The sequence below is a fragment of the Microcaecilia unicolor genome, chromosome 1, assembly GCF_901765095.1.
Source record: "Microcaecilia unicolor chromosome 1, aMicUni1.1, whole genome shotgun sequence".
Classification (NCBI taxonomy): Eukaryota; Metazoa; Chordata; class Amphibia; order Gymnophiona; family Siphonopidae; genus Microcaecilia; species Microcaecilia unicolor.
In genome coordinates this window covers 676529298-676551639 of record NC_044031.1, presented here as the reverse complement: position 1 = coordinate 676551639, position 22342 = coordinate 676529298, and the positions used below count along the sequence as shown (strand labels likewise).

Here is a 22342-nt window from a genome sequence, read left to right as displayed (position 1 = left end):
CTGACAATATGAGAATCCTGTATGAGATATATCAATTCTAATTTTTTTTTGGGGGGGGGTTATCAACATGGGCTGCCGATAAGACGTTTTATTTCACTGCTAACTCCTGTTATTAGTAGCTAGGGGTCCTGTTTACAAAGGTGCGTTAGCGAGCGCTAACTGTGTAGGTGCCCACAATATTCCTATGGGTGCCTACACAGCGTGCGCTAATTTTTAGTGTGCGCTAACAAACACTAATGTGCCTTTGTAAACAGAGCCCCAGGTCTCATTGTATAAAATGGGACATGTGCTAAAATAGTTTGAGTTAATGTAAAATAATACATCTTAACAGTAGCCCATGTTGATGTCCTCTAGGGAAGGCGTGTTCACACACAAGCATTCTTTAATTTCTTAAGGTTGTTTTCTTAGTGTGTGTGCGATGTGGAATGGGATTGGGTTGGGTAGATATAAGAAGGAAGAGCACAAGGACAGTAGCGGAGGTTGACAAAAGTGAACAAAATTTAACTAGATGAGCTCCAGAAATTGTGAGGCTGTTTTGTTCATCTGATGTGTAATGGAGATGCAATGTTACATCCTTCTGTGGGTCTTCACTTGATCACCTGAGAGTTGTGGTTGAACCTCTCGCAATGTATGTACCAGGTTTTTTGACACAATCAGTGCTATTGGCTCAAGAGATTGCACTGGCAGCAGCAGTGCAGTCTATTGATACATTCTATTGCATTTGCCAGAGATGCATTCCTGGCTGCTTGTGCCAGTGCATTACTGGAAGTCTTTGATGTGGCACAAATTATATCACTGGAAATGTTTGATACATAGGGCTCTTGTTTTCTTGTTCTCCACCTGTGAAAGGACTAAATCATATAAATAAATAACATATACCTTGCTATGCAGGATTTTGTATAATTTTTACATTATCTTTTCATTCAGTGATACAGCAAAAACATTGACTCTGCTTTCCCTGGATTGAATGGATGTGTTATGAGACCTGGCTAATTCATAAATTTTTGCAAATTTAGTCTAAATTTTAAAATGTGAGATAAACCAAGGAAAGTCGTATAGATATTCATATTTTGTTAATGGCTGGTATTACATACAGGTGCTCATTTACAAAACACATACATTTACAAAGTTATGCAGTAACCTATGTGACTTTGCAAGCCTATGTGCTTTGAAGATGATTCTCACAGGGGCCCTTTTACTAAAGGGTTGGCGTGCGGCAACAGACTTGTTATGCGCCAATCCGGAACTACCGCAGGAGCCTGGTGATAGCTCCTATCTCCAGCGTGTGCCATTTCCGTTGATACAAAGATATTTCTATTTTTGTAGCGCCGGTGCTTGCCTGGCGATAATTGGGCAGTGCCATGTGCTGCCGGGTTAGCCTAGGAGCCTTTACCGCCACCTTAATGGGCCGTGGTAAGTGCTACCCCCCCAAAAATGGCTTTGTAGCAAGTGGTTTACTTACCGTATGGCCATTTCTTTTCCAGCAAAAACGGCAGCCTTTTACGCTGTGGTAAAAGAGGGCCTCAGTACGCATCAAAAACATGTGCTGATGCTTGCACAGGCCCCCTTTTACCGCAGCTTGATAAAAGGACCCCATAATGAGCAATAACTGGGTGGCAACCACAGTACTTTATCCAACAAAGGTAAACCAATTAATTGGGTCTGATTGGAAGTTGCTGGGCTTACAGACTCCTCTGTGCTATCAAACACCAAATGACGGTTGTATGGCTGATCCTTCGGAACTCTTATCTTAGGCATACACTTCTTAGATTATGTGATTAAGAGTCTCTCATACCAAGTATTAAAATATTCTATAAAATCAAGTGACCAAAAAACTATATTTCTAAGAATACCTGGTTATCATTTTTTAAAATTCTTAACCTTATTATTTTTAATATCACAGTTAAACCTGAAGAAAAAAAATAGCTTGTGTACTCTACTGAGGAACTAAACTGCATGAGTGATGTAAAGAGTTTCAGTAGTAACCCTCACAAATTTGAGGGTAGTTTGGATCTTATAGGTTCTAGTTCTTCAGAGAATGCTAGTGAATCTTTCCTGGGGATAGAAGCTAGTGAAGGAGAAGCTGTGTTGGTTGCACTGACCCCAAACGCAGGTGGATGAGGTAAAGAACCTGAGGACATTTGACGTGGCAAAGTCATTCGCTCAGGGATGGAGCTACAAGGTTTACTTACAAATCCTGACACACCAGAAAATGGTGAGAAGCCAGAAACAGATTCTCGAGATGAATAGGGGGAAACTCTTTTCAAGGTCTGAGTCACCTCCTGGGGTAAAGATGGTTGGGAAGCAGAAATTAATTTGATGTCTTGGGTCAAGCGACCAGGTGGTGTTCCTGTAGGCTGGAGAATTTGTTGAGGTGAACTAGATGTCTGTGGTATAAGCAGAGAGCTATGAGATCCTGATGTCCCAGGAGAACTGCACTGAATAGTTCGTGCTAAAACTGGACTCTGAACTGGTGGGCTGAGACCTGAAGGAGTATAGCATGGGGATGGTGTAGCACACTGCTGTAAGGGAGATGTGGGGGCAAAAGGAGACCTTTCTTGGTGCAGCTGGGCTATGGGCCCAAGTAAAGACCCCAGAGAACTTTGCTGTATTTGGCACGGTGCTGAAGAAGATCCTCCAGTAGCTGGTGCCAGCTGGCTTAAACTGGATGATGGAGAACTTGATAGCAGAGGAGGTGATTGAAACTGGTTTATATCTCCTGAAGGTCCACTTCCTGATTGCTGCTGTAGGTGGCCCACCTGTGCTGGCTTCAGTGTGGACTGAAATTGATTAAAGAGATTACTAGATGAAGTGGATAAGAGTTGGTTGAATGAAGCTGTTGGAGAAGTGTTTGTGCTCTGCTGTAAGTGGCCTTTACCACTAGGTAGAGTATTGCTGGAAAGCTGCTGCAGCTGAGTGACACCTACTGGAGAACCTGAGGACACTTGCTGAAGCTGGCTTAATCCCAGTGATGGTGTGCCACTCAAACCTTGTTGACTTGAACCAGTAGAAAAAGAACCAACAGAGGCTTGTTGAAATGGAGAGAAACCAGCAGAAAATCCTGCTAGCTGATGAACGTGGAAGGAAGATGAGGAAGGCGTTTCAGCTCCTGGAGTATGCAACTGGGATGGGGTGCTAGATGCGGAACCTATCGAAGAAGGTCCAGTAGTTGAAATTAAAGACTGGAGCCTTTTCAAGTGTTTTGGTGTCTGACTGGATTGTTTGTTCAAGGAACCCAAAACAGACACTGGAGGACGGAATATGGCTGCTGGGAGCCGGGGATGGTGGGTAAGAGCGATAGCTACTGATGTTGTGGCTGCTGCTGCTTGAAGTGGTGCTTGAACAAGAGGAGTCCAGATGACGGGAGTAGGGGTAGAGGCTGCAGCGGCTGCAGCTTGCACATTGTGAGCACAATGAGCCATCTCTCGGTCATGCTGCACAATCTGCTGGATGATCTCATTCTCTTGGTAGTTGAGGACGCCAGAGTTGAGGTCATGTTGGACTTTATGAAGTAGAATAGAATTTTTCTTACCTGTAAAGAAAGTAAAAGAGACATGAAAACAACAGCCAATATCAATTCAAAAATGGGTGCAAATGATTCGCTTATGAAAATATAAGCACCTGAGTTTGGTTGAGCTTTCCCTAAATTTACGTGCTTTAGACTTAACATTCTACATGAAGACCTGAAAATTTTTTTTTAATTTCACCCTTTTGAATATAAATGCAGAATTATGAACATTTTCAGGTCATAAAAATGCTAATTCAACTGAATAAAGAGGCGCAGCTTTTTCTGTGCATGCACTTCATGCAGCAGCTTTCTCTGCTGCGGCCTCCAGTGAAAGAGACTGCAGAATATCTCTCAGATTGGTGTCTCCTACATCACACTGCCCTGGTGCCCTTCATTCTGAATACTCCAGTAGTTGTTAGAGGTATATTCTTTGACTCTTGGACTATGATATTTGCTTTCTTTTGTGCTAGAGCTTGAAAACAAAAACATTTGCTTTCTTTTTGTATTAAACCTTGGCAACATCATTTTATTACACCACAAGACTTCTGAGGCAGCCACTCTGGCGCCAAAACATGACAGCTGTGTCGAGTCACTTGGTCTTTCTCAATAAAGACTTGTAATTGTACAAGTGTCTCCCTTGTTGTTTGTAAAGAGCCAGCCTACCCTACTCCTTTTTTTGCTCGATTGACTCTCATAGGGATTGAGTGTTGCTTCACTTTTGTGGTTGTTCCTTGCAAAATAGCCTCACCAGTGCGATAGCCAAGCTGAAGCAGTAATCTTTCCAAAGCTTAATGAAGATAAACTGTCTCATTGTAATTGGTTTGACCCACATCTTTCTCCGATGAACTTAACCCTTTTGTATAAAGTGTTAAAGCAAGTCTTGTTTAGATTCTTTGTTTCTCTTGGCAAGAGTGCTCCAAGATTATCCAGATATGTAGGGGGTCATTTTCAGTGGCAACAAGTGAGTTATTGAAAACACTGGCACCTGCATTTAATTAATGTGTGTATTCAGTGTTGCTATACACATAGGGATCCTTTTACTAATCTGCAGTAAGCACTAATGTGTGCTTACCACAGTTTAAAATGCACTACTGTGGGTGCTCAACTGCCTTGCGGTAGTTTTTGCATGTGTGGTACAAAATAGTTTTTAGTACGAGGGTGCACAGTAGGCATGTTCTGAGCTAATCGGTTAGCACAGCTACATTCCCTCACACTAACCAATTAGCACATGGCTAGTGCATGAGCCCTTATCACTTACAAAATAGGTGTTGGTAAGTGCGCATAGCCACACGCTAATGGGAAAATTAGCATGTGGCCTTTATTGCTACAAAGGAAAAATCGGCAGTTTCCCGGCAGTGCTAAAAGGGGCCTTAGCTTTGCATATGGGAAAGACCCCTGCTGAGGATACTGTAGGACACTTTTCAGTGCTACTTAGTAAAAGGGCCCCATAGTTAGCAGTGTGCTGGGGGGGGGGGGGGGGGGGGGTGAGGAGATCTATAGAAAACTGAACTCTGAAAAACATCCAGACAATTTTCCCATCATTCTGTCTTCCAGGCAATTAATTTGCAAATCTGTAGAATCTTCAAAAAAAATCTCCTGCCCTCCTCAGTTCTGAACACATCTGAGAGGGACACCCTAAATTTCTGGACCCTAGGCATAAGCTTAGTTTACCTATGCCTTAATCTAGCCATGCATTTTACCATGGTGCATGAGTTATACCTGGTTTTTGGGTGGCACAGCAAAACATAATCTATATAGCGGCCAATATTTGGCACTTATATGTATAGACTGTGGGGGCAATTCTATAATTGGATACGTCTATTTAGGTGCTATGAGGACATTTATTTATTTGTTTTACATCATTTACTATCCTGTATAATCCAAAGTGTTCTTGGTAGCTCACAATAATAACACACACAATTAAAACATAAAGCAAAACCATGCTAACATCATATTGTCATTTCATCGAACCTAATTCAATAATGATCCCTGTTTAGTCAGTCAAAGGCATACAGTAAATTACACTTGACATGGCCCGATAATGAGAGACTCCTGAGAAAATTAAAGAGTCATGGGATAGGAGGCAAGGTTCTGGTGTGGATTAGGAATTGGTTATTGGACAGAAAACAGAGGGTAGGGTTAAATGGTCATTTCTCTCAATGGAGGAGAGTGAACAGTGGAGTGCCACAGGCAGTGGCATAGCTAGGTGGGGCCACGGGGGCCATTCCAAATTTCATCTGGACCCCTGGTTTGCTGGCAGGGGTCCCCAACCCCCATCAGCTGAAGCCTTGTCCAGCACCGGTCTCCGACGCTGCCGCATTCCATGCCCTGCTCTTTCTTCCTCCTGACATCCTACACGTTCCTTTCAGTGAAATTGAGCATGCTCAGTTTCACTTAAAGGAGCTTTCAGGACATCAGGAGGAAGAGAGAGGAGGGCAGGGAACACGGCGGTGCCGGAGACTGGCGCTGGATAAGGCTTCAGCTGGCAGGGGTTGGGGATCCCATCAAGCCAAGGTATTTGCTGCTGTGGGGTGTGGCAGGGCGAGGTCTGGCTACTCCACTGGCCGTATGGATCAATACTGGGACCAGTGCTATTTAACATATTAATAAATGAAATGGAAATCGGAATGATGAGTGAGGTGATTAAGGGGCCATTTTACTAAGCCGTGTAAGCATCTAAGCGTGCCCAATGCACTCCAAAATGGAGTTACTGCACAGCTACAACGTGGCCCTTGTGGTAACTTCATTTTTGGCGCATGTCCGCTATGTGCACCTGAAAAATATTTTTTTATTTTCTGGCGCACGTAAGTCATTACCGCCTGGTTACTGCATGAGACTTTACTGCTAGGTCAATGGCTGGTGGTAAGGTCTCAGACCCAAAATGGAAGCTCGGCAGTTTCATTTTGCCGCACGTCCATTTTTGGCAAAAATATTTTTAAAAACATTTTTTTCAGGTGCACTGAAAAATAATTCTGCGCATGCCAAAAACACACGTCTACACTATCGCAGGCCATTTTTCAGTGCACCTTAGTAAAAGGACCCCTAAATTTGCAGGTGACACAAAACTATTCAAGGTTGTTAAAACACATGCCGACTGTGAAATATTGCGGGAAGACCTTAGGCAATTGGAAGGGTGGGTATCCAAACGGCAGATGGAAATTAATGTGGACAAATGCAAGGTGATGCACATTGGAAAGAATAATCCAAATCATCATTACCTTGGGGGTCAGCACTCAAGAAAAAGATCTGGGTGTCGTTCTAGATAATACGCTGAAATCTTCTGCTCAGTGTGTGGCGGTGGCCAAAAAAGCAAATGGGATGCTAGGAATTATTAGGAAAGGGATGGTGAATAAGACCAAAAATACTATAATGCCTCTGCATTGCTCCATGGTGCGACCGCACTTTGAGTATTGCATTCGGTTCTGGTCGCCATATCTCAAAAAAGATATAGCAGAATTAAAAAAGATTCAAAGAAGAGTGACCAAAATGACAAAGGGGATGGAACTCCTCTTGTATGAGTAAAGGCTAAAGAAGATAGGGCTCTTCTGTTTGGAAAAGAGACAGATGAGGGGAGATATGATTGAGGTCAACAAAATCCTGAGTGGTGTAGAACAAGTAGAAGTAAATCGATTTTTAACTGTTCCAAAAGTACAAAGACTAGGGGACACTCAAGGAAGTTACATGGAAATACTTTAAAAACAAATAGGAGTACATATATTTTCACTCAACCAATAGTTAAGCTCTGGAACTCTTTGCCGGAGGATGTGGTAACAGCGGTTAGCATATCTGGGTTTAAAAAAAGGTTTGGACAAGTTCCTGGAGGAAATGTCCATAGTCTGCTTTTAAGACAGACATGGGGAAGCAACTGCTTGCCCTGGGATTGGTAGCATGGAATGTTGTCATGATTTGGGTTTCTGCTAGGTACTTGTGACCTGGCTTGAAAACAGGATATTGGGATAGATGGACCATTGGTCTCACCCAGTATGGCTACCCTTCTGATCTTATGCTCTTAGATGTTGCAGGCCTATTTTTCCACTGGTAGACCATATGCTTGCTGAAATAGATGCCCTTAATAATATAGGGAGACAATTTCACTAAGTTGGACCTACAACCCTGAAAATCCTTCGATGATAGTCCTCCAATTTCACATCTCGTATAGAAGGAACATCTAGTGTAAGCTAAGAAGCAGATCTTATTTAGTTTAGGCGAAGGCCTATTCATTACCACATCTGAATGCCTAGATTCTGTTTTAGAATATTAATCTAACTCAATATCTTGCACACCGTAATTACATTTACATGGTGTAACTGCATCCCTGCCCATGCCCTATCTATGTCTATACCCCCACACATTTATGCTCTAGGCCACTGACATGCCCGTTATAGAACAGTGCTTAGGTGCCATGCTAGCACTTACCTACAACATTGCTAATAATTCTGTAACTTTACATGTGCAAAGGGCATGTAAATGCAGGAGCACAATCAGGGGCGTATCTGATATTCAGCGGTAGGGGGGGCCAGAGCCGACATGAGGGGGCACATTTTAGCCCCCCCCCGGCACCGCCACCATCATCATCGCCCGCCCCCCGCTACCGCCGCCATCGCCATCATCATCGCCGACACCCCCCTCCGCCGCTGACCCTCTCGACCCCCCCACTCGCTCGCCATCGCCATCTTTGTATGTGCAGGACGTCAGACTCATAAACCTGAAAGGAAGGAAGAAGACTTTGGCTGACGGGGGATGGGGTCCCCGCCAGCCCAGGTAGGCGATGGCGAGCGAGTGGGCAGGCGAGCGGGCAGGTCGACGGTAGGGGGGTCCAGGGCCAAATCTATGGGGGCCCTGGCCCCCATGGCCCCATAGCAGCGACGCCCCTGAGTGCAATTGTCGAATTGCTCTTCAGGCACATAAACAGCGCTGCTTTTGGAATGCCCCTTTTACTATCCCCAAATTCTATAAATGATGCTTTAAGTTGTGTACAGTAAGTTAGCTGCATGGCCAAATTGCGCGCACAAGTTAATTAACAAGCCAATCAGTGCTGCAAATTGGTACTTAACTGTGCAGATTTTTTGGTGCCCAAATTTGGGCGTCATTAAATCTAGTCCTAAGTAATTTGCACACTTAAATTATAGAATAGCGCTGAGCAATCTGCTAGCATTTACTTGTGTAAATGTACGTTCACGCGCAGTATTCTATAAATTTAAGTGTGCAAATGGTACTTAAATTTAAGTGCCCTGTTATAGAATAAGGGAGTAAGTTTGTACCTGAAGCAATTTTAGGCTGAAATGACCTGTGCTGCTCCTAAGTAGGTGACATCATCTAACAGAGCCAAGGCTGAGTGTTTACTCTGGAGGGAAACCTGCATAATTGTTCAGCAAAGAATTTGTGCAGAATTTTCCTCTGAAACAGAATTTTAAACATTGGTACAGAATTTACTTGTGTGGAGCTGGAACAGGGGCAAGAAACACAATTGTGACCCACACATAACCAGTCGGAGAAGGCTAAAGCACCGAGGAGTCCTTTTACTAAGCTGCGGTAAAAGGGGGCCTGTGCTAGCATCAACGAGTGTTTTTGACATGCGCTGAGGCCGCCTTTTACTGCAGCGGATAAAAGGTTGTTTTTTTATGAGAGAGTAGGGCTAAATTGTCAGTATTCTAAATGGAGAAGGGTAGATAGTGGGGTTCCACATCAGTCTGTGCTGGGACCGCTGCTTTTTAACATATTTGTAAATGATCTAGAGATGAGAGTAACTAGTGAGGTAATTAAATTTGCTGACTACACAAAGTTACTCAAAGTTGTTAAATCACGAGAGGGTTGTGAAAAATTACAAGAGGACCTTACGAGACTGGGAGACTGGGCATCTAAGTGGCAGATAACGTTTAATGTGAGCAAGTGCAAAGTGATGCACGTGGGAAAGAGGAACCCAAATTATAGCTATGTAATGCAAGGTTCCACATTAGGAGTTACCGACCAGGGAAGGGATGTAGGCGTCATTGTTGATGATACGTTGAAACCCTCTGCTCAGGTGCGACAGTGGCTAAGAAAGCAAAATAGAAATGTTAGGTATTATTAGGAAAGGAATGGAAAACAAAAATGAGGATGTTATAATGACTTTGTATTGCTCCATGGTGCGACCGCACCTTGAATATTGTGTTCACCACATCTCAAAAAAGATATAGTGGAATTAGAAAAAGTACAGAGAAGGGTGACAAAAATGATAAAGGGAATGAGATGACTAAGGAAAGGCTAATGTGGCTAGGGTGCTTCAACTTGCAGAAAGGATGGCTGAGGGGAGATATGATAGAGGTTTATAAAACAATGAGTGGAGTGGAAGAGGTACACGTGAATTACTTCTTAGTCTTTCCAAAACTATTAGGACTAGGGGCACGCAATGAAGCTACAAAGTAGTAAATTTAAAACGAATCGGAGAAAATGTTTCTTCACTCAACGTGTAATTAAACTCTGGAGTTCGCTGCCAGAGAATGTAGTAAAAGTGGAGTTTAAAAAAGGTTTGGATGGTTTCCTAAAGAAAAAGTCCATAGACCATTATTAAAAAGGACTTGGAGAAAATCCACAGCTTATTTCTAGGATATTCAAAAAATATAGAAAATGGCTATGCTCTACCTTAATAATATTGTAGAATACACAACTCTATATGGGAAGAGCAAAGTTACTACAACAGCAATCTATTGTTTGTAAGGGGATGTCTCATACTGTCATGCAGGCACACCGTAACATACTTATGTTAAGCCTTTGCAATTGTGACTCCATATAATCATTGACTGCCCCCAACCTCCGGCAGTTCTAGGATAAGCAGCATAAAATGTATTAACTTTTTTGGGATCTTGCCAGGTACTTGTGACCTGGATTGGCCACTGTTGGAAACAGGATGCTGGGCTTGATGGACCTTCGGTTTGTCCCAGTATAGCAATAGTTATGTACTTACCACGCAGCAATTTTGCAGGAGAGCCCTTACTGCCACCCATTGAGATGGTGGTATGGGCGCCCTTGCTAACCAGGCAGTAACTGGGCAGCACTGCATGCTACCCGATTACTGCCGGTTAAGTTCTGACACTACAAAAATAGGAAGCTTTTTGTAGGGCTCCTGTGGTACTTCCAGATTGGTGTATGGTAAGCCCGCTGCTTCGTCCCTGAGTGCATGTGGACCCAGAAGAAAGAGGACAACTGTGACCAAGCACAAGACCATATGGAGGAGGCTACAGTAGTCAGCTGGAGGACTAGAAGGAAGAAGAACAGATCTGTGACTAAACATGGAACTGGGATGAAGTGTGCAGGTCTATCATTAAGCTTCGGCAGGCATTCCGATGAGCTGAAGGACTGAGTGAGGATCCACCTGTAAACACAGGAATGGAACCAACAGAATACTCAAAGCAGGAGAAAAAGCTCTTTAAAGAAGCTGATCTGCAAACAAGGAATAACAAGTGGCAAATATGCAGTTACAGTGGAAAGTGTAAAGTATTAGTCCAGGAACCATATGTGGATCAAGACTGGACATGCGAATGGTTACGGAGAGAAGAACTGAAACTTAAGGATGAGAGATTGATAGCTGCAGCTTAGGACAGTGGATTACAGACAAGATGGTTCACAGCAAGCATAGAAAAAACTGGTATAAACTGACATTTGTAGATTCCGTATGAAAAAGTTGGCTGCGAAGTGCTGATAGCAGAAAATTTTGATATGGAAAGGCACAACAAGATGGCACTTTTTATTCATTGGAAACTCTGTAAACAATACATCACTGTTCCAGAAAAGATTTGGAAACATGACCCCAAGAGAAAGAAGTGGTTGTGATCACATAGGGCATCCCCATCCCGACACTGATAAAAAGCTGGATGCAAGAAAATTGGATATAGTGGTAAAAGATAACACTAGAATGACATTAATCATAGAGGTGTCGGTCCTGATCGATTACTCTGTGAATCGCATTGAGAGAGAGAGAGAGAGAGAAGATCTTCAAGTACCAAGATGTGCAGTCTGAGACAAAGAAAATGTAGCAGAAAGATACCAAAATATTTTCCATCAGTTTAGTGCAACAGGCTTGATCAAAAAGAATTTCCAAACACACCTGGAGAGGTTGTCTATATATGTTACATCTTATGAACGCCAGAAGGAAGCGCTCTCTGGCACAATGCAAGTTTTACAGTGAGCATCAGCAGTAAATTTGAGAGACTGAAATCATATTCCACATGCCATGGCTTAGGAGTATGGATTATACCTGTCATAGTATGGGCAAGACTATCCCATTTCGAGAAATTGCCCTGAGATTGGAATGAGGAATGCAGTTGCAATTCAAGTGGGATTAGAATAAAGAGGCTGCAGCAGTGGCAGAAGTTCAAATTTGGATTCTTTCTCCTCCAACTGAAATGGAATGCTTTCTGCCATTTCCTTTACAAAGTGTGTGAAGAAGAGGTCTTCTGGTGAAGACTTTCTTCTTTCTTGTGGAGAATAGGGGATTGGGAGGAGACCAGTTGACTTCTGATCAGGAATGATCAGACTCAGTTTCAGAAAGATGTACTGGTAGAGTTGTTTGAATCTGTGCCTGGCTAGCAGATAAGGCCTCTGTGAGGATTGCTGTTGTTTGTTTGTTTGATCCTAAACCTCAATGCAGACTGATATCTCAGTAAAGCTTCCTCCTCTGATGTAATTAGTGCTGCCGGTACCAGTACCGATACCCTACAAGGCTCTAGAATCAATGCAATGCTCTGAGGCATTGCAATGGTTTCCAAAATTGGTTTAACTTCCCTCAGCACTGAGGTTGATATATCCAGTGCCAATGCTTTGATGCTTGCCATTATTTCTTGATCTTCCTCTCCAGTTCCTCAAATACTGTAAATTCTAAACATTTTTAGCGTGTAGGAAAAGAAGTAGCATCTTTCTGGATCACTTGCGTGAATAGGTGGTTATGACCTGAACCCTTGAAGTTTGATGTGGTATCCCAGCTTTGTCTGAAGATGCTTGGGAGCTGGTGTCCCCCTACTCCTGGCATTGTGCACTGACAAGGGTCGATGTTGGTGTTTCTTCATCTTTGCTCAATGCTCCACATTGATGCCAGTACCCATGCAACAGAATCCTTCATGTGCATTGGGACGAGACAAAGTCAATATTTTTATCTTGTTGGTTTCTACTGATGTTTGAGGTTGAGAGAGAATAATGTTTCCTCAATACTGATGCCTCTCCAGCATCTGGGGCATCTTCACAGTTCTTAGGGATCGATACCACCAATGCCAATAGATGAACCAACAGCCTTTCCATGAGCTCTTGATAGCCATGAAGGAAGACCTAAAGCTGTCATCTTTGACAAATTACACCGCTGTTTATTTATTTGAATTTGGCAGATGCCTTTTTATTGTTAGCTCACAGTGAGTTATATTCAGGTTCAGTACATATTTCTTTGATGCTTTTCTACCTAGGGATGTTGTAGTTGGGCCTCAAGCATGACAAGCATAAATCACAAGTATTGATATCAGACATTGTCTTGCTCCACTATTGTCTGAAGTATACAAGATACTATTTAAAATTCAATTCCTTTCCTGCAATGCTTGGGGAACTGTATTAGAAAAAAAATATTGTATGCTAGAGATAAGTGTTAGGATAGCAGGGACCCAGGCTGAAGAAGATGCGGAGTAAGTGATGTTTTTCCTACATTACTGTGTAGACCCCAGGACACCTGTTTTCTAAGGAAGCCAATGCCATATGGGGATGGATACAAAGCAGAAAAATGAGTTATTACAGCTTAGCCCAGCAGTATGTGGGAAGAAACATTCTCTCTCAGAGTATCCATGTGAGGCTTCTACTAGCCAGGAATGTAAGCCTTCCACAATGTCAAATTAACTATCAGCAGGCCACCACAAGTGTAGCATACAGACAGAAAGGACCAATGGTCTATTATGTACCCCACCATAAGGCATAGGAGCCAGTTCTGTGGGTGCCATTGGGAGCTGAGCAAGTTCCTTCAATGTGTCCAAGAAAGAGTTATTTGTATTATGTTCAACACCTCTAACCATTTTGAAATGTTGACACATATGCTGCAAAATCCTAAACAGCCAAAGATTAGATTGCTAAACTGAGCATTGCAAAATTTTTTTTTTTGCAACACTATATTTGAAGCTTTTCTGTCAATGTACCTAAAATATGTCTTATTTCACTTGAATTACATTAACCATCATCATAATAGTAATGTAATCCTGTATAATAAAAAGGGGTATTTTCTGTTTGCTGTGGTCAGCATTTCATTCAACACTGTTCAACACTGGCTAAATTTGACCTGGTAAATTCACTGCTGGCCCCTCTGTGGGTACCAGAAGAAGTCAGAGCACTATCTGGTTAAATGCCACTGAATATCTGTTCTGGGGGTGGTCATGTGATTTAACTGGCCAGAAGACTCTCCTGCCTGGTTAAATTATTTTAAATAGCAACCCCAAAATCTCAGTTCAAAACACCCCTGACAATGTTATTACCTATTCTGTCCAGTCGGTCCAAGGCTACGGTTTCGAAAGCCCTGCGCATCATTGGATATTCCTCCAACACTTCATTGAAGTGGTCTACGGAGAGAGAGTAGAGCCGGCAGTATGTGTCAGCACGTACGCTGGCAGTGCGTCGGCCCCGAGTCAGCAGACAGATCTCTGGAGGACAAGAAGACAAGACGCCCAATGATTTGGTGTTCTCTCACTCAATAAAGGCCACCTCAGCAGTAACTGGTTAGTCAGATCAGTGTACCCACACTGACATAACCTGAAACTACAGATGGAACAGAGAGGTGGTGACCCAGGATTGAAGGAAGAAATCTTTATTAGAGGATCTGACATGGCCTGTGTTTCAGCGTTACACCTGTGTCAGGGGTCAGATGTTGATCTCATAAGTATGGAGCCTCCTATAGTGAACCAACAACATTGATGCAATCAGTAAAAACCATCTACTGTTTGGTGTACTCTGAGGCAAATATAAAGATTTTGCACTGCATAGGCTCTGTAAAGGCAGACTTTGAAGGGCTGCCATATTACACCCTCCTGTGAAAAAAAGTCTGCCTTGGCGGTTGAGGCGGGAGACAAGTCGGCACTTGAATAGTAAATACAAGTTCCTATTCAAGTGCCGCCTTATCTCCCCCCTCAACCACCAAGGCCCATGTAGTTCTCATTCTTCTTTATGTTCAGGACCAACATGGAAGGAGTTTGGGGGGGGGGGGGCTTGGGAGCCTCAGCCCCCCCCCCCCTCAACTTTGGGCTTGGGCTCCCCAAACTGCAGTACCCTGAATGGCTGGTGGAGATGCCCAAGACCCGCCAGCTATAGAGCTCCATGGCCCAAACCTCCCTAATGTGAGGAAGTTGGCAGCATGCTTTCCAGATGTTGATGCTGGCACTCCTTGCACATGCTCATTTGCACGCATGAACTGAGCATGTGGGAGGAGTGCTGTTGTCTGCAGCTGGCAAGCAAGCCGCCGACTTCTTCATCAGTGGAGGTTTGAGCCACGGAGCTCTTTGGCTGGCAGGACTTGGACATCACCGCCAACAAAGGTAAAATTTTTAATGGGGGGGGGGGGAGCAAGAGCACAGAGGAATGGGGCCTCCCAGTGGCATTGGCTGGCCTGACAGGAGGAAGAATCTCACCTGCACTGGTGCTGCGCTGATGCTCCTCCCCCCTGAAAAAATTCCATCAATCTAAGTAGACATTTGGTTTGCTTAGTGGCATGGCCAGTCATGTCAGTTTACTTTAACCAGATAGTCAGCTGGATATCTGGTTATCTCAGTACAACTGAATATGCCAGGTTAATATTAGACAAGTACATTCACTTAAATTTAAGCCATGACTTCGATTTCTCCCATATTTAGCTGATAATATTTTAAACAGACAGGTTGTTTTTAAACTTAATTTTATCCAGCTAACTCTCAAAATTAACCAGATAAATCTTCTGAATATTGACATCAGGAAGCACAAGGTTGCTAGCAATTGAAGCAGAAAGCCTCAGTGGACAACTAATTAGGAAGAAGATAGTGGCAACAGAAAGTGCAGGTAATACTTGGGGAACATGGCTGATGCTGAGGCTAATTACAGAGCGACAGCAAAGAATCAGCTTATCTTTTGAGGACAGAGAACACCACATTTGTCAGGAAGAAAGCCCGGAGAGAGGGCTTGTCCAGATCCAGATGCAGAGATGTTACTGTTGTTGCATGCCACATTTCTAGCTGACATTACTCCTAATTTATCACCAATCCCCATGAGGAAAACATAAATAATACTACATGCAAGAAAATTCCTCAAATACTGAAAAGAACACTAGCTTATAATGCCATAGTTGACAATGCTGAGACATTTCTTGCAGAGTCATGGTACCAAGCTACATTTTCTGTTGAGAAATCGCACCTCCAAAATAGGAGCCGTCAGCCAGTTTGGTCTCTTTGTTGCCTTTGGTGAGGACGCTCACCACCCCGTGCTGAATGAAATACATCTTTTTCCCGATGGTTCCCTCTCGGATGATGTAATCTCCTGGCTGGAACACCTCAAACCTTAGCTTTGTCAGCATAGAAGTCACAAAGTTCGGGTCAGCATTGGCAAAGAGAGGCATGGATGCCACTAATTTCCTGCAGTTGAAGTTAATGATTTCCTGTCAAAACAGAGAAATATAAACATCAGCCAATATATTTTAGATGATAAGTTTCTACTGAGATAAGTTTTTGTGCCTTTGTGATTCATTTTCCATGAGTGGGGCTCTGAATTGGTTCCTCCCCTCCCCTCTCCCCCTGGTCCTTACAGCCTTGGGAGAGGTGGTGTTATAAAGGCGTATCTTAAATTTTCCACCCAGGGTTCATTCAGTCCTACCTACAACACTACAAATGTAGATACCACAAATTTGTTTGCCATTCTGTTGACTGCGTCTTACCTATATTCCACTTGCATCCTACTGAAAAAGCTGCAAAGACTTAGAGACATTGCATTTCATGGCAGGGGACCATCGTAATCAGAATGTGACAAATTCTATTTTTATCTTCCCCATATGTTCAGCATTGATAATTAGCAGCAGCAGCTCTGAACAGAAACATTTCTGAGACAGATTTCATTCACATGTTCTTGGTAATGTCATGAAGGAAGATGTGGAAATTATGTATGACGGCAAAGGAATTTTTAGCAACTTTTATAGAATTTGGGAGTAATTCCACAGTAAATACTGTGGAACTGTGGCATTGTCCATGGAACACTGCTAAGAATTTGGATGCTTACCCTGCGCATGGCTCTGTCCAGAAATATTGGTGATTTACATTCCTTTCACAGAACTCTGAGTATTTATTCAGATCTCAGTGTCCAAATAAAATGGGCTGTCAATTGTGAGCTGGGCTTTGTGTTCCAAGAAGATAATGTTAGTGTATTACTTCTCCTGGGAAGGATGATATTATCTTCACCGCCTGCCTACCCTGGCAGAGTAGAAAGTGGTACGGGCCCAAGGGGAAGAATCCTTTTTAAAGGAAGATGTCTTTGGAGGTCTGTGGTATTTTAGTGTTATTTTGTTAGGGTCACTGGAGACTGCTTGCAGTGACAGAATGACAGGCTGAGAATGGAATTCTTATTTTTTAATGCCACATCATGAATCGTTTCCAGATGGGCACAAACTCCATTCTCCATTCTGGCAATTTGGTTGGGAAAAAAGCAAAGAAAAATCTGAAATGTGTTTCTTTTCCATCCTGGAACAGATTCTGAATTTAACCCTTATTTTAGGAGCAGATGAATTTGAACCAGAGTTTGGGGACTTGGTTAAGTTCCATGGGCAAGAAGAATCTGATTTAGTAAACATTTTCAAAGGGGCAACAGTGTTAGTCTGGTGTCACAAAAGTGGCAGAAGCATGTGACATCTTAAAGACTAATCAATTTATTGAGGCATGAGCTTTTGAGGAGCAGAGTGCACTTTTTTCAAATGCATGAAGTGCAGTTCCGGAGGTGAGTAAATAAATATGAAAATGGATTGGCGGGGTGGGGTGGGGGAATACGGAGTACAGAGAAGTAATTTCAGTGTCCATAAAGTGCCACTTGCCTCTGTCATTTTTGATTCTAATTAGGGTGGCTTTGCCTATCTACTGTACAATAACACTGTCACCATGTTAATCTACTTGGGTATATAAAAATAAAGAATAACAAAAATGTTATAAGCAATATTGCTTGACTAGATTAAGTACATTTTTGATTGGCTTTCAAGTGGTATTTATCCTTCATTATTTCAATACGAAATGAGCTAGGGATGATGTTTCCTAAATATACAAATAACCTGAAAGTTGGACTATCAGGACACTGTTTATGGTCACATTGGTTAAGTTAAAGAATGATAGGGGGAGAGTATATGAGCAATTAGGATCTCATGTCCTTCCAGTTATTACATATGTTATTCTATCTGTTGATTCATGGAGCAGCTGGTCCAATTAGAATAGCAAGGTTAACCATCATGCCGGGTTTTGTGTAACACAATGGTTCTGAACTCAGTCCTCAGTCAGCCCTCAGCCAACCAGGCTCATTTGAAGGAAAAATGAATATCCATGAGATATACTTGCATACAATAGAGAAAGTGCATGCAAAGAAAAAGGCAGACCCCACTAGGGGAATGCCGCCCACAAACGGGCGGAAGGCCAGCTGGAACAAAGGGGAAGGAAGGGAGGGCGGGGGAGGGGGCTAGAAAGAGTTAGGCTCAGAGAATAGGTCCAGGGAGAGAGTAAAGAAAGGGTTAAAAAGGCAAAGGGCAAGGAAGAGGAGGAGGGGCGTGATAGACAATAAAAGATACAGGTGAGGGAGCAGGCGGTCCTTTTTGAGCTTTAAAACTGGATTTGTTAACCTTTTTTGGTTCTCACATCCCTTTAACTGATTAATGAAACCCTCGCATTCTTTTCTTAAACCATGTGTTCACTAATGACTACTGACAGCTACATATGTCACAGTTAGCCACTAACAGTGCTAATGGCTAATGTCACTAAAATTGCAATAGTACACAGTTATACTACCAACAACTGTCCTAATACCTAACTAACCTCACTCTGTTTAGAAAGTTTCAATAAATTGCCTCAGATTTCAAGATCTTTCTCCACACCCCATCTGACCTCTTCCAACTTCCCCTTGGAGGTGTGGGCATCACTGGTTAAGAGCCCCTGATTTAAAAAACATGACTGACTTGGTGTGTCCTGAGGGTTGAGAACTGAGGGGCAAGTTAATTCTATTTGAAAATTAGAAAAGTTTTGTTTCTCACCTCACGGAGGGGCTCGCTCAGCTCCCCAAGGATGCTCTCTTCATCAAACATCTTGCCTTGGTAGCGGTGTTCATAGTAGTCATGGATACGCTGGCGCATGTCTGCAGGCAACTTATGGAAGGACATGTACTGCTCCACTTGCTTGTACTTTAAAAATAAATTCAAAAAGAAGAAAGTCAGTTATAGACCCGGACATATTTTATTCCTGAATTATTTTAGACAAGGTGGTTTTGTTCCAGCTGAAAGAGTAAACAGTGGTGTTGATCTCAGTGTCTGATTTGGATTTAGCCCTTATGTTTGCCTTCCTTCCTAATGTATTCCTTTCCTTGTTATTCTGTGCCTCCCTGGAACATCCAGACATTGAGGCCAAGAGGGCCAATTTGCATTGTTTAGAATATGTTCCTGATTGCCAGCTACGTAGTCTCAAACTTTTGCAGAATGTGGCTGCCAAATTGATTTGGGGGGGGGGGGGGGCAAATCTACTGATCATGCTACTCTGTTTCTTTTAAGATTACATTGGCTCCCTATAAAAGCTAGAATTCAGTTTAAGCTTCTATTGTTTATTTTCAAAATTTTACATGGCCTTGGCACCCAATCATCTTTGCTTAACAATTTCTCTCGGTTTCTTAACCAAATCCTTATGCTCATTGCAGGAAATTTAACAATTCCATCAAAAGATCATAAGAACAAAAGAGTAGCTATACTGGGTCACAGCAATGGTCCATCTAGCCCAGTATCTTGTTTCCAACAGCGGCCAAGCCATGTCACAAGTACCTGGCAGAAAACCAATTAGTAGCAACATTCCGGAGCCCCAAAGAGTAGCAACATTCCATGCTACCAATCCAAGGGCAAGCAGTTTCTTCCCCAAGTCTGTCTCAATAGCAGACTATGGACTTTTCCTCCAGGAACTTGTCCGAACCTTTTTTAAATCCAGATACACTAACTGCTGTATCAGTTATAGGCAGAGGACTTGACTTATGGAATAGGTTACCATGCACTCCTAGAGCAGTTGACTGCTATTATACTTTTAGGCACCTTTTGAAATCTTATTTGTTTGAACAGTTTTTAATGGTTTTGTATTTTTAATATGATCAATGTCTTCTAGGGACTGTAGCCTAATTTCTTACCTTTTTCTGATCCACCTTCAGCCTTAGTTTGATTAAGCAGAATATAAATGCTCATGTTAGATTAGATGAGATTAAATCAAGTTCTATACATTATTTGTACATTATCTTTGTGGGCTTCTGCATGTTTGTGTAGTTTTCTGTATGCTAGCAGTGCAATATCTGTTTCTATGTGGGCTTAAATGCTCTGTGCCTGTATACATATTGGTGCATCTTCCATATCTGTGGATATGATAGTATATATTTGTTCATGCCAGTGTCTATATTCATGAATGTGTTGCAGCATGCATCTGAATGTTAGCGCATATCACAGTCAGTGTCTACGCATGATAATGCATATGTCTGTGCTCGCCAGCTTGCGTGTATTCATTACATTTTGTCAATGAGTGCTTGTAAAAGTGTGTGCAAATGGCAGTCTCTGCAAGCCTGTGCGGGGAGAGGGGAGAAATGTGAATCTGAACATGTCAATATACGCCTCTTTGTGTCTTTTGTATGCTGTTTGATATGTGGAGTTTGCCTTCCCATTTTGTACAGATGTGCCCCAATTATTATCTTTTTCTTTTCAGGTCATGAAAGGTCATGGACCCTTAAGTTCTATGATGTGTGCCTTTTGTGATGAGTCCTTCAGAGCAGCATAATGCCTGTTGCCTGGAACAGTAAAAGGCCATCAATGGGTATGGATTAAGTCAATTAGGAGCATCTTTTTATAACCAGTTGTAGACTTGATGGAACCTTCATGAAGTCATGGAGCCTGCTGATTGGCTCTACTAATGGGCATTAATGGTGCCTTAGAAGATACCCACTACTGTCAACAAATCAGAATCTCCATGGCAACCTGTATTTTCAGCAGTGTCAGGACCACCAAAAATACTTTAAAGCCTTTTCAAAGGTAATTCTTTTAAGACGCTAAATAGGTTTATAATAGAAATGTATGCTTCAGCACAAGCATTTTGTGGAGTTAGTAACTGTTTCAGGGGCTAGATGGCTGACTGTAAAGAGGCTGGATTTTGACTAATATTGTTTAGTTAGGTCAGATTATTAATGCACACATTTCTGGGATGGTTAATCAAATCTACATATTTCCCTCACATTTTTATAATGTAGAAATATGTAAAGAGGTACTGGTTGTATCAGACATATACAACAGAAAATAAAAAGAGAGCATGGATCAATTTATAGCAAACATACAGAACACAGACATTAGTTTACAGTTCAATACCACATTTGAACAGTTTTATAATTTATCTTCCATCGAGCAGTGATAGAATCTCTGTTGATAATTTATTTATTTTTATGACACGAGGAGGCTGATGTAACACACTGTGCATTAGAGCTACTACTACTACTGAAGTCAAGCGCAGTTTCCTAGCGTGAGCATTAAAAAAATCTTACACTTTATGCAGTAAACATATTCTAGTTAATATTCAAAATGATTTAACAGCCAGAAATGGTTGCTGACTGGTTAGATCACTTGGTCAGGGCTATCTGCTAATTTTTAGCCGCAGCAAAAAAGGCTTTACTACAGGATCTTGTCTTCCTCTCTTCAATAGTCCCTTTCCCTATGTGTCCTATCTGTCTGCGCTACCGTTATCCCTTATTGTCCTGTCTGTCTGTCCTGATTTAGATTGTAAGCTCTTTTGAGCAGGGACTGTCTTTTCTTCATGTTCAATTGTGAAGCGCTGCATACGACTGGTAGCGCTATAGAAATGATTTGTAGTAGTAGTAGTAGGATGCGCTCAAGCATCCTGCAGTAATTTTTGGGATTGGCAGACCTTTAGGTATTTGGGTGTTACTTTAGATTCCCGACTCACATTTTCTGCACAGATTTCCCAATTATGCAAGTCAGATTTCTTTATTCTCCAACAACTCCAACTGGTTAGAAGCTACTTCGATCATGATACATTTCATTCACTTATTCTCTCCCTTCTGATGTCAAAAATTGACTACTGTAACATAATATACTCGTTACTCGCAAAAGTGTTTCCAAACATTATAAAATACCGCCGTTAAACTTCTTTGCCATGCTAAAAGAAACGGATCTTGTTTCACCCCTACTTCAGAAATATCACTGGCTTCCTTTAGAGGAACAAATCATTCATAAACTTCTTACTCTTACTTTTAAAGCTTTCCGGTAGGGATTCCCAGATTACCTGGCTAACCTTACTATTCCATATTCACCCATTCATCTCTTGTGATCACTCAACGATTTCTGCTTAGTTTTGCCAAATCCCAAACAAGCTAGCTTAGAACGAACCAGACATTGTGCCTTCTTTTTTGTAGCCCCTGCCTATTGGAATTCCCTTCCTCAAGAAATCCATGCGGAATTGTCTTTTAAGAAGTTTAAGCCTGCTGTAAAGGCCTGGCTGTTCTGCCAGGCGTTGATCCTCCAAGTTAGCCGATTGTGATCATTGTTGTCAGTTCAGACTCATCCCCTGCTCCTCTCACTTCTCTACCTTCCCCTTTGTTTGCACCATCCCT

General features: G+C 42.3%; 1 protein-coding gene across 1 annotated transcript in view; it reads right to left on the bottom strand.

Moving 5' to 3' along the window:
• Positions 1-1988: 1988 nt before the first annotated feature.
• The window catches only part of HCN4 (hyperpolarization activated cyclic nucleotide gated potassium channel 4), a 475312-nt gene continuing 454958 nt past the window's right edge, over positions 1989-22342 (bottom strand). The window contains 4 exon segments of the mRNA XM_030190366.1: positions 1989-3532; positions 13984-14148; positions 15884-16124; positions 18741-18887. Coding sequence (XP_030046226.1) covers positions 1989-3532; positions 13984-14148; positions 15884-16124; positions 18741-18887 — 2097 coding nt within the window.